General features: G+C 46.9%; 1 protein-coding gene across 1 annotated transcript in view; it reads left to right on the forward strand.

The window, feature by feature from the left end:
- Tbxas1 (thromboxane A synthase 1) overlaps window positions 1-12,193 on the forward strand; it is a 172,534-nt gene that overhangs the window by 24,036 nt on the left and 136,305 nt on the right. Inside the window, exon 2 of the mRNA XM_052720899.1 lies at window positions 8,400-8,493. Coding sequence (XP_052576859.1) covers window positions 8,400-8,493 — 94 coding nt within the window. The remainder of the gene's footprint in view (window positions 1-8,399; window positions 8,494-12,193) is intronic.

Consider the following 12,193-nt stretch of genomic DNA (forward strand, 5'->3'; position numbering starts at 1 on the left):
TCCCGTCCTCATCCCAGGCACTTCCCCGGACAACGCCTATCTATCTAACTATGAGTTAGTCCACGTCCTACCCCAGGAATGCCACCGACATGGCAACTAGGGTTTGAGAATCTTAAGAAAGAGAATATTCTGGACCATTGGACCATGGGGGTAGATCTAAAATAATCACAAGACTTCTTTTGTTACTGTGGAGGGGTCTCTAGGGTTTTGGTTTTTTTTTTTTTTTTAGATTTATTTAATTTTATGTTATGAATGTTTTGCTTACATGTATGTATGTGCAGCAATGTGTGCCTGGTGCCTACAGAGATGAAAAGAAGGCTTTGGATCCCCTGGAACAGGAGTTATAGATGGTTGTGAGCCAAACCTGGGTCCTCTGCAAGAGAGAGCAGCGAGCGCTCTTAACTGAGCCGTCTCTCTAGCTCTGCTCTGGTCTCTAGAAGGAAAGTTTTCAGTGAGAGACACAGAAGATCGCTTAGCAGGCACTCCAGAGAGATGTGGAGGCGGGAAGGCAGCACAGCGGCCTCTATGCTATGGGTTTTAAAGCCAGTTTTATGACTATTTATGAGGTGGGTGGAATATTCAGGGAGCAAGGAGACCCTTTCCCTCGCCCAAGTCATGGTGGGCCAAACCCCTTTTTAGAGTATTTCCTCCCATAACCCTCTAGAAAAGCCCATCATGTAGGTAGGGGTGTGTGTGTGTGTGTGTGTGTGTGTGTGTGTGTGTGTGTGTGTGTGTGTGTGTTGGGGAATTATAAAGAAGCCACCGTCTTCAGAGGCTGCATATCCTTCATTAGTGCAGATTTGTGACACCCCAGTTTCTGATGCAGGGGAAAAAACCTAACTGCAGCTTCAAGAATGCTTCGCCACAGGGAGCATGCCACCCACCCAGAAATACAGCTGCTGAGATGTCCCGCTCGGTCCACTCATCTCTAACTACTTGGCCACCTCCAGAAGGGACCAGGAGTCCTAAGCGATGAATGGAAGCGCAGACTGTCATTGCCACCAGCCTGCGAGGCTCCAGGAGGAGCTGGCCTGGGGTTTAAAGACTTTTAAAGGTGTTGAAGAATGCTAGGCCTACAGCCTCTAGAACCACAAGGCAGTAAATCTGAATTGTCTAAGCAAATATGCCTGTGGTTATTTGTTATATCAGCAATGGGGATAACTAGCTTATTTTTAAAAATAGCTTAAATTTCTGACTCAAAAATGGTTTCAGTTTCTGATAGGATTCACCATGATGTTTGCCTTTTGAAGGAGGTACCACCACGCATGTAAAATGACTTTAATTATAAAGAGCTCAATTAATGAGCCTCAAACTCTACAACTGTTCTCAGTGGTGGGGGAAGCTTCAAATGTGGTATCAGAAGTCAGTTGTTTCACACGTTGTGAAGGTGATGTTATACACCTGTATCATTCTGAACTCATGAATTTAAATATGTCTGATGTTTTGAGTCACTGCAATTATTACTGAATTGACTAAATTGTTCGTCTGAGGCATAGCCATGCCTTGCCGGTCTAAAGTCTGGGTGTCAGCTGGTCTGGCAGCTTCTGGAGGCCTTGTTTCTGGCCTGGTTGGGATGTGGACTCCACGCTCCAGATGCCAATCACCATTTGGCCTGAAGCAAATGGAATGGGGATGTCTACTCTCCAGTTGGGAGGGGCAATTATAGTTATAACAACTATACAGTCTACTGGGTCTCTGAGATGTCTGGCTTACACCATTGGTGAACTGCAGTCACAAGGGCTGGGGAGCAACTGTTTTAGAGGGGAAATTGCTTAGTTATTTATTTAATGTTTAAATATAGTTGCTTCAGTTATTTTTTTTTTATTGCTGTAACCAAATACCTAGCAAAGAGCAACTTAGAGGAAGGGTTTAATTTGACTCATGGTTCAGGGGACACAGTCCAACATGGTGAGGAGAGGATGCTTGCTCACATCTTGGTAGAAAGCAGAGATGGGAATGCACTCAGCCAGCTAGGTCTTTCCCCCTCACTATTTAGTTCTGGGATAGAGGGAGAATCTTCCCCCCTCAGCTAATCTCTCTAGAATTCCCTACTGGCATACCATAGGTGTGCCTCACCAGTGCTTGGGTGTTTCATAATCTAATCAAGTTGACAATAGAAATAGTTAAATTTGATAGTTGTATTACTTATGATTCTGCTGCTATGATAAAATACCATGACCAAGAGCAACTTATAGAAAGAAGGGCTTATTTGGGCTTATAGCTCCAGAGGGAATAGGAGTCCATCATGCCATGGAGTTATGGCTACAAGTAGCAGGTATGGTGGGGCAGGAATAGAAAACTGAGAGCTCACGCCATAACCACACTCACGGAGCAGAGAGAGTGAACTAGAAGTGGCCTGAGACTTTTCATCGCAAAGCCTGCTCCCAGTGATGCACTTCCTCCAGCTGGTCCGCATCACCCAAACTTCCCTAAACAGCACCACTAACTGGGGACCAAACGGTGAAGCACCAAGACTGTGGGGGACATTTCCCACTCAATCACCACAGTAGTCCATGTTTGAGGTGATGAGTAGACATTTAAAATGTGCAGCTGTGTTAGGAGCTGGATAAAGAGGATCAGAGCTCAATGGCTCTAGAGAATGAAGCTAGAGTTAGAAATGTAGGAGTGTTGATAGTATCAACAGTGACAGGTTAACAGAAGGAAAGAAGTTCACATGGCTAGAGGGGTGACATCATGGAAATAAAGAGGAAACAGTGCTGTGGATATTGCTCTGTATGCTGTGAATGTGTTGCTCTGATTTGATTGACAAATAAAATGCTGATTGGCCAGTAGCCAGGCAGGAAGTATAGTATAGGCAGGATGAGCAGAGAGGAGAATTCTGGGAAGAGGAAGGCTGAGTGATGAGATGCTGCCAGCTGCTGCCATGAAAAGCAAGATTCAAAGATACTGGTAAGTCACGAGCCATGTGGCAAGGTATAGATTTATAGAAATGGGTTAATTTAAGATATAAGATCTAGCTAGGAAGAAGCCTGAGCCATTAGGCCACACAGTTCGTAATTAATGTAAGCCTCTGTGTGTTTATTTGGCTCTGAGCGGCTGCGGGCCCAGGCGGGACTGGAGAAAACTTCAGCTACAAAACAGTGTTCCCAAAGAAGTGCTCAGGCACATGCAAGTACCATTGAGAATTCAAGAAAAGAGACTGGCAGGGGATCATGGGATTGACAAAGACAAACTCATCAATGACCTTGACAAGAGCAGTCCTTCCCATTCTGCAGGGGTAACAATTTAGCTGGAACAGACAGAGGAGGACAGTACATCTCCATTTCAAGAAACTCTGCTGAAAGCAGGGAAGAAAGGTGAGGCCGCAAGTGAACTCATGGGCGTTTGCCCCCATGCTCTCAGGTGGAGGACACAGGGCCTGTTTGCACTGTGGTAGGAATGGTCCAGTGGAAAGGCAAGATCAATGCATCTGAAAGAAAGAAGACAGAGGAAAACAAGCAAAGGGCGAGGCAATGGGACTCACTGGGTAAAGGAGCTTGCTGTCAAACCTGACGACCAGAGTTCAAGCTCTAGGACCCCACAGTACAGTAGAGAATCAAATCCTGCAAGTTGTCCTCTGACCTCCACATGTGTACCATGGCACGTATGTGCATGGGCATACACTAAATAAGTTAATAAAAATAAGTAATAAAACAAGAGCATCACCACAAGACAGGCCAGGAGTGGAGACGGAAGGACTGGCCTCACACAGGCAGCCCCCAGACACCTGTCAGTTCTTTAACATCTGTGTTTATGAAGCTTCTACATTCCGAGCATCCCGCTTTTGTTCTCAGCACATTATCTGCACAGTCTCCTGTTAACCCTCAAAGCCGTAGCCTGGAGGACTGAACGGGTTAGCAGAGTAGATGGACAGTAACACCTGCTCGAAGTGAGCCTGACCTGGTTTGAACTCTGATTCAGGTGCTGAGCAGGTCTGGTACCTTGGGTACACCATTAAATCTCTCCAAACTTGGCACTCCCAACTCGCCGCAGGAAAACAGTGCTGACTTCTACTTTCAAAGGGTTGTTGGAGGTTGTATGTGAGGTGGCATATAAGTCACAGTGCCTGGGACATAGGAAACTGTGTGGCCGAGAACAAATGATAACGACAGTGTGACTGTTCAGCTCTCCCATATCAATGGAACATTGTTTTCTTGTAACAGAATTGTTTTCAGGCGAATGACTGCAATGGTCACTTTTTGTTGTTGTTGTTGTGGTGGTGGCGGCGGCGGCGGCAGTGGTGCTTTTACATCATTGGAGGGAAGAACTTGTATCAGCCGTTAGAGATGCCATTTATACCTGAGGACCAAGGGTTGGGGATTTAGCTGACTGGTAGAGCGCTTGCCTAGCAAGTGCAAGGCCCTGGGTTCGGTCCTCAGCTCAAAAAATAAAATAAAATAAATAAACAAAATAAAATAAAATAAAATACCTGAGGATCAGGGATGTAGTTCCAGGGTAGAACACTTGCACAGTATAGATGAGTTCCTGGGTTCTGTCCCAGCACTGCAAAAGAGGAGGGAGGGAGGGAGGGAGGGAGGGGAGGAGGGGAGGAAGGAAGGAAACCAGACATGAGGTACTGAAAGGAGAAATGAGAGTCTCACACACAAACTCAAGATGTCATAATTTTTTCACCAGAAATGTCTGTGTTAAAACAAGATTTAAGTTATTTCTGCCTGTGTGCTTCTCTTGCTCTGGTAGAGAGCGGAAGCAGGCGAAGGATGAATGGGGCTTCAGCCAAGGTTGCAGGTCGCTATTTTCCAAGTGAACGGAATGAATGAGCCATATTGCTGGCAGAACCCAGACACGTGCTCAAAGAGAAGGCTGCTCTTATGGCTGCTTAGGACACCCAGCGAGGGAAGCCTGCAGGCCAGGCTGGCTGCTGACTGGCTTCTGGTATTTTAAATCTCAGCCCATTTGACCTGAACCCATCAAGCATTCTCCAAGGCCTGGGGATGTAGCTCAGTTTATAGGGTGCTTGCCCAGCTCACACGAAGCCTTGACTTTGATCCCTGGCTCTGTATAACCAGGTGTGGTGATACACACCTGTAATCCTAACAGTCAGGGGGTGGAGACAGGAGGGTGAGAAGTTTTAAGTTTTCCTCAGCTACATAACATACACACATTTGAGGCTAGCCTGGGCTATATGAGATCTTGTCTCAGACAACAACTCCCCCCCCCCCCCCCCCCCCCCCCCCCGTTTACCTCAAGTGGTTTCTTTGCCTAGACAATGGGCCATAATCCTGTGTAAAACCCATCAAGAGAGTGCCCTGGTTTTGAGGAAAATGAAAGACTGGGCAACTCGTAACCTTTACAGTTGAGCCTTATTGTGAAAACTCTGCCTGTGGTTCAGTTTATTCCGAGAGGGACGCCCTAAGCTTCACCAGCGGTTCTGCAAGGTCTGTGTCCTGTAGCATGTAATGATGCCTTCGATGTGAGAATAAAACCAGAAAATTTTATGTGGGGCGATATGTATGTCTGCTGTCATTTTCTGACTTAAGTATCCTTACTATAAACAACGACAGATGTCCAGAATGGTAGTGGTGGGTCTATTTGCATTAATTCCTGTCATAGGAAAGCTGTTCCGAATATCACAACATAGCGGTCACAGAACGGCTGCACAGTACCCGCTTTTCACAGCACCATTCCAGGCCGCCTGCGCTTCTGTTGGATGGTACAGAATTCAGTGACACAATCTGACACAAAAGACAGACAGATGTCTTTTACAATGACAGTGTTGAGAATGACGGGAAGAAAGAGAAATTTAAAATATTCCCACTGACTGCCTGGAATGTTTTGGGAACAACCGTATTCTCAGCTTCCCACGACTGCTCTGTTGGAGGACTGATTGTTTCCCGGGTCTAGAAGCTGGAAGTCTGAAATGAAGGTGTTGGTGAGGCCAGGCTCCCTGGAACCCTGTGGGATGAGCCCTTCCTTGCCTTTCCTCCTGTTAGAAGTTTGTTGAAGACCTTTGACCTCCCTTGACTAGCAGCGGTGTCACTCTGCCCTCTGCCCTCTGCCCTCTGCCCTCTGCGTGTCTGCCTTCACACGGCCATTTTGTTATTTGAAGGTGGAGTGTCTCTCACAAGCTCGCGCACTTGACCATTCATTGCCCGTTGGAGCTGCTGTTGGAGGTGGAGCCTTGCTGGAGGAAGTGTCAATGAGGCGGGCCTTGAGATTTCAGGGGAGGGGGGCACCCACGTTCATTTCAAACCCGTGAGGCCAGGAAAGCCTTCCCTTTGAGTTGCTTCTTGTCAAATATTTTGCCACAGCAGTGAGCGAAGTAAACAATTTGGCTGTCTTCTGACAAGGACCCCAGGTCTTTTGGATGAGAGGCCCCATTGACTTCAGTATGACTTCATCTGAATGAAAGGCATTAAACTAACCCTATCTCCAAATAGAGTCATGTTCTGAGGTCCTGGAGGTTAGGACTCCATCTTGTCATTGGGAACTTATCACCCCATGGTTGAAGGAGTCCACGGACTTGGGTGTCTGGTGAGACATTGGGAGGTCAGCCTGAGGCCCCAGAGACCAGAGCACAAGACGACAACAGGTTACGGAGAAGGAAACAGGACGAACACAAATCATGCCCGCATTGCAACTTCACCCCTTGCGTTGGTAGTGGTAATCTCTCACTCTAGATCTGTGCTCAGGGACTCTGACTGAGGACAGATAGCCTTACCTGGTCCCTTCCCGCTGAAGACTCCCACGTTCTGCACCCGAGTCCAGGCTGTGAGTGAGATTTGTGATTGTGCATAGGACACTCTCTGCTGGTGCCATATGCTCGAAAATGTCTGAATTTTGTGCAGAGACACAGGCAGTGCTCTAAGTGCAGTTACATAATGAGGGCATGGACTTGCATAGTAATTAGCATGTGTAATTAGGCAGAGACTTCTTGTCCTTTAATTAGACAATCAAGGCATCTAATTACTAAATTAAGATGTAATTACGTGGCCCAAGATCTTCATATTTCTTTTTATCCATCAGAGATTATATTTAGAAAATAATTTGCAAAAACTGATGGAAAAATCTCCGATTTGAGAGTGTTACAGGAAGTGTTCACTAGCTGTGGGTTTCCTTTCATCTCTCCATTTGGGGACAAGGGGAGTTATTTCAAATACCATCACTTGACTGAAAAACTACCGTTTCCAAACGGTGCTGCTGACCTTCGGCACATACACTAATGAACGGGAACGTGGGCGTGGCTAATCTGTGTAATTCACACATGGCTCTAGCATGTGCTTCATGGTTCCACTCAGATGTGGACATACTGACGATGTTCTGGGAAGTCATTCAAGCCAACAGTACTTTCGGATGCTTCCCACTGTGCCCTGCCTGGTCCTCCCCCGTGGCTATTAGCTATAAGCACAAGGCTGTGTTGTAGAAACCATACTTAAGAGGCGTCTCCCTTTCCCTGGATGTTGGAGGGTTTGCTGAACTGTTCTCCGGTTGGAGAAGAAGGCAAATACCCTATGCTTCTCACTGTAGAGGGTTTTGAGCTCCAGTATTCATCAGAAGCCAGACTGGAGTGCTATTCTGTTATTTTTCCTTGTTCCTAAATTGGGATTTGGCTGATCTCTGCATGATGCTAAACACCCAGTTTGACTCATTAATTTTTCTGAACCAACTGAACTTTTGACCTAATTGTCTGGCTGGGTGGGGATCAGGGCCATATGGCAGGTTTGCCCAAGCCAGCTCCGACTCTAACTATGTCACCTCTCTGTTCCCATAAACAGAAACATCCCCATGACCCCAGTGTTTGGACAGTCGTACTGAAAAGTTGTGGACTCTGTTGGGCCGCTTTTCCTGGTTTGGGGTGGAGAGAGTCTGCCTCCTTATGTGTTGGGTGGAAGACAGAGTCTTTCAAAGGCTTTAAGTGGGAGTAAGGCAGTCTCCTTGCCATGAGGTGCCTCCACCTCTATTTTTGTTTTCAATGAGGCCATGGCCATGGAATGTGATGAGCAACGAGTTGTGTGTGAATAGGGGGTTGGCCTGGACCCAGAAAATGATGCCAGGGAGCTCGTTCTCGGCCACTGCAAGTTTTTACTTTGTCTTCTGAGTTACGGTTCATGATAGTTTTAGAAGCTGAGGAACTGAGGTGCGTGTGTGGAGACGATTGATGGAGTTCTAGCGGAGGAGGGTGTTAGACTGCCTTCCTCTGAGGTACCTCAGGCGGTGAAGGCCTCGGGATCCCACTCCTGCATCCGGAGGCACTCGGGAGTTCCTACACTTCTCTTTTCCTTGCTAGTTCCCTGCCCCGGCATCCTTAGATGCCATCATTGGAGACATCTCTCAGCCTCACTAAGAGAACTCAATAGTTTTGCTTCATAGCAGGGCCAATGACATGAATGTAATAAGCACCAGTTTCTTGGATTTAAAAATTGGCTTCTCTGTCCACCTAGGTATTCCACATCGGCATTCTCAAGACTGGAGAAGTTGGGCATCAGACACCCCAAGCCCTCTCCTTTTATTGGAAACTTGATGTTTTTCCGCCAGGTGAGACGCTGGATCTTGCACAAGATTTAGCATGGGGCATTGCTCCTGCTTCCGTTTCAGTAGTCAGGGTGGTCTCCACGTGAAGAATGCATGTGACATGTTAAAGAGTAATTTATCAAGATCAGACGGGGCTTATTCAAGGAGTGTAGGCCTTGAAAAGCAATCATTTATAACTTGTTACATTAACTCAGTAAAGGAAAAATATATACAATCTCAACAGATGCCAAGTAATATTTAATAAATTTCAATAGCCATTCACTATACCAAGCCTTAGTGGATTATGAATAAAATGACATGAAATATGATGGGCAGTGATGGTCCACACCTTTAATCCCAGCACTTGGGAGGCAGAGGTAGTCAGATCTCTGGGAGTTTGAGACCAGCCTTATCTACAACGTGAGATCCAAGACAGCCAAGGATAAATAAAGAGACCCTGTATCAAAAAACCATTAAAAAAAACAAGAATACATGTGATGGGAAGAACCCTTCTCCACTGGAATGGGTTTCCTTCCTTCCTTCCTTCCTTCCTTCCTTCCTTCCTTCCTTCCTTCCTTCCTTCCTTCCTTCCTTCTCCCTCCCTCCCTCTCTCCCTCCTTCCCTCCCTTCCTTCCTTTTGAGGTAGGGTTGCCAAGGCTGGCTTCAAACTTGCTATGTGATGATTCTGAATTTTTGATCCTTTTACCTCCACCCCCGGAGTGCTAGGATTACAGGTGTGCACCACCACACCCAACTTCTGCAATGCTGGGGCTGAACCGAGGGTTTTGTGCATGCTAGGCAAGCACTCTACCAATGAAGCTACATCTCCAGCATTGTTATGATGGTGTTCATCTCTTATCATTAGTGTGCATTTATTCATTCATTCATTCACCCACCCCAAACCCAACTGATTTTGAGTATTTAAATATACTAGGTTCTAGAATGCAGAAGTAGAATTACTCACACCCTCAAGGTCACCATCCAGCAATGGTGTATACCACCAGCTGGAATGTGTCAAGTCCTAGACTGGAAAGTGCAGATAGACAGCAGCTATCGTTCTGCTGAAGGGAGAGCCACCAAGGAGGGGTCACTGTGGGGGAGTTCCTGGAGAAGGGGGTCCTGCAGGAGCTGCAGACCAGGACACACACACCAGGGAGAGAGCACCGTGCACAAGAGGGCCGCCATATGAGAATGGTGGCCCTGGTCAGCCGGCAGCCTGACGGGACCAAAGCTAGTGAGGGAACTCTGTAGAATGTGGCTGCGTGTGACACATGGGCGAGCTTACTCTCAGATGGGAAGGTCAAGCGTTCGAAGGCCACTGTTGTGGAGTAGAGGGTGGACACTGAAATGCAAGACTACCTACCCTGCGAAGGCCGAGAGTTGAGATCAGGGCTGCAGAATCCACGTTGTGGCCGACATCGAGGCTGAAGGGGGAAGGGCTTAGTGCAGTCCTGAGAAGAGAACAATTGGGGCAGAGTAAGGACTCCAGTGGCTGCCAAATTTGGAGGGTCGGGGGGGGGGGGGGGGGGGGGGGACGGGGGGGGGGGGGAGCCAGCCGCCAAAGGGTTGAACCTGCAGAGCCAAGACAATGGCCACAGGGAGACAGAAGGAAGTGGTTGGGAGGGGAAGCTGGTTCAGGGAGAAGATATTTTAAGTGTGTGGCCTTCGGCTCACCAGAGTGACATGGCAGTGGTGTAGATGACCAGGGCGTTTGTAGATAGGGAGCCAGTATCTATTTTTGAAGGTTATTTTTTTACTGCCATTGGTTTTTCTCAGAAGCCTGATTAACTTGTGGGGACACTGCCTCCAGACCAACAGCAGGCGCCACCAGATCCTGCACGTGAATTACCACACAAGGGCAGGAAGGGCTAATTTGGGCCAACCCTGATAGCAAGCCTCGGAGGATGCTGGGACATCCCCCCCACCCCCGCCCCGCGAGGCCACCCCTCCAGCCCCGAGGCAGAGAATGACCTACATCTGGCCTTTTGCCGGCCACTTCTCCATCTCCTTCCTTTTTTCTTCCTCTGCCTTTCTTCACCGTTTGTTGTTGGCATTTCTCTCCTCTGCTCTTCCAACACCCTCTTCTCTCATCTCTCCCTGTGGGGTGCCTGGTTCACAACTTTTAAGCCCACCACAAACAATCACCCCAACAGGCCCCCTACACCCTCTTGAAGCAAGTGTGAAGAGATTTTAAAGTGTCAAAATAGAACAAGCAAGCCATATAGGGAATTGAAAGAAAATAAATTCCATACGTTGTAGGGTTGGCGGAAACCATCAGACGGTCAGGTGAGTAAAATGTCCTTGGTATTAACATCTGGAGGCAGACAGAGTAACGGTCATGGAAGGAGAAGCCTGGCAGGCTGGCTCTGGAGAATGTCTACATCAGTTCCTTTCAGCTCATCGTCCTTGTGAATGTAAACTCTGCCGTGTTCTTTCTAGAACGCAGCAGCAGCAAAGGCACAGGTCATTCCTTTACTTACACTTCTCCAAGTTTGCTTTACAAACGTTGCGGCACGATGCCTCTTTCCCTCAACAGGGAAGTCAAGTCATTAGAGAGGTTTATAAAAACTTAGACTTACTAATCTCCTGGGCACCCACCTGAGGTACTCGTATATATCTTTTTAATTAAAATATAATGACATCATTTTCTGCTTTTCCTCTCTCCATTATCTCCCACATGCCTCCGTGTTCCCTCTCAAAACCATGACCTCGTCTTCTTTAGTTTATACGTAAAAATGTGTAGACACAACTTGCTCAGGGCCATTAGTGTTACTTATATGTATGTGATTTCAGAGCTGACCACTTGGTACTGGATAACCAAGTAGGGGGTTAATCCCCAGGGAGGACTATTTCTCCTGTCTCTGCATTTCTTAGTTGAATGTAGTTCTTTGTCTGTGGGCGGGGCCCTGAATTTACACTCTTCTTGTGTTCATCTAGGCTTTCCTTGCTAAAGTCCAGGCTTTCACCGTGCAGTGCAGAGTTACTGAGAACAGGACATAGTTCCATTCAGGACATGTGCTTTCTTTAACCCACAGCCCTCCGTCCCTCCATCCCTGTGACTCAGATCTAGCATTTTCCACCCATACCTTTCCCAACACATGCACGTTTTCACATATATGTCCTTCCCACCACATCTCATGTTTACCAATGCCTGCCCACGTGATGTCCTATTACACCTGAAATGAATGATCAGCGACGCATGTGCAGTCATGTAGCTGGAGTGAGGGCAGAATTCTAACAACACCTGTTTATGCTCCCTGTCGACGTCCATTTCAGCTCCATCCTTACAGCACAAGGGGCTAGCACGTTCCGACCTCCACCAATTTCACCCCATGCATGTCTTCTGGTACCCTAAAGTTTCAGTCTATGAAAAACCATGCTGAGGGCCTTAGGTTTGGAATCTCTTGTTTGACATTTAACTCAGCTCATGAGAATCTGGAATTTGTGATAACTTGGGTAGATACAGAAGTTTACATGTATGAGGGCCATGAAAGGGGACTTGGCAAACAAGAGCCACATCTGAGAGGAATATTGTAGATGTGAAAGCAAATAGTTTTCAGATGTGTGTGCAGCAATTATATGCAGATAGTTTAAGTGCTTGTGGTCTCTTCTGTCCATTAAATAGAGCTGCTGAGAGTTTTACTCAGCAATATTTTTTAAAAGCCATTTCTTTACCCAATATTCTATAGTAATTCAATGCAATATAATGGTGATTCTTCTTTTA

This window comes from Peromyscus californicus, unplaced genomic scaffold, assembly GCF_007827085.1.
Source record: "Peromyscus californicus insignis strain IS unplaced genomic scaffold, ASM782708v3 Scaffold_6__1_contigs__length_162567912, whole genome shotgun sequence".
NCBI lineage: Eukaryota > Metazoa > Chordata > Mammalia > Rodentia > Cricetidae > Peromyscus > Peromyscus californicus.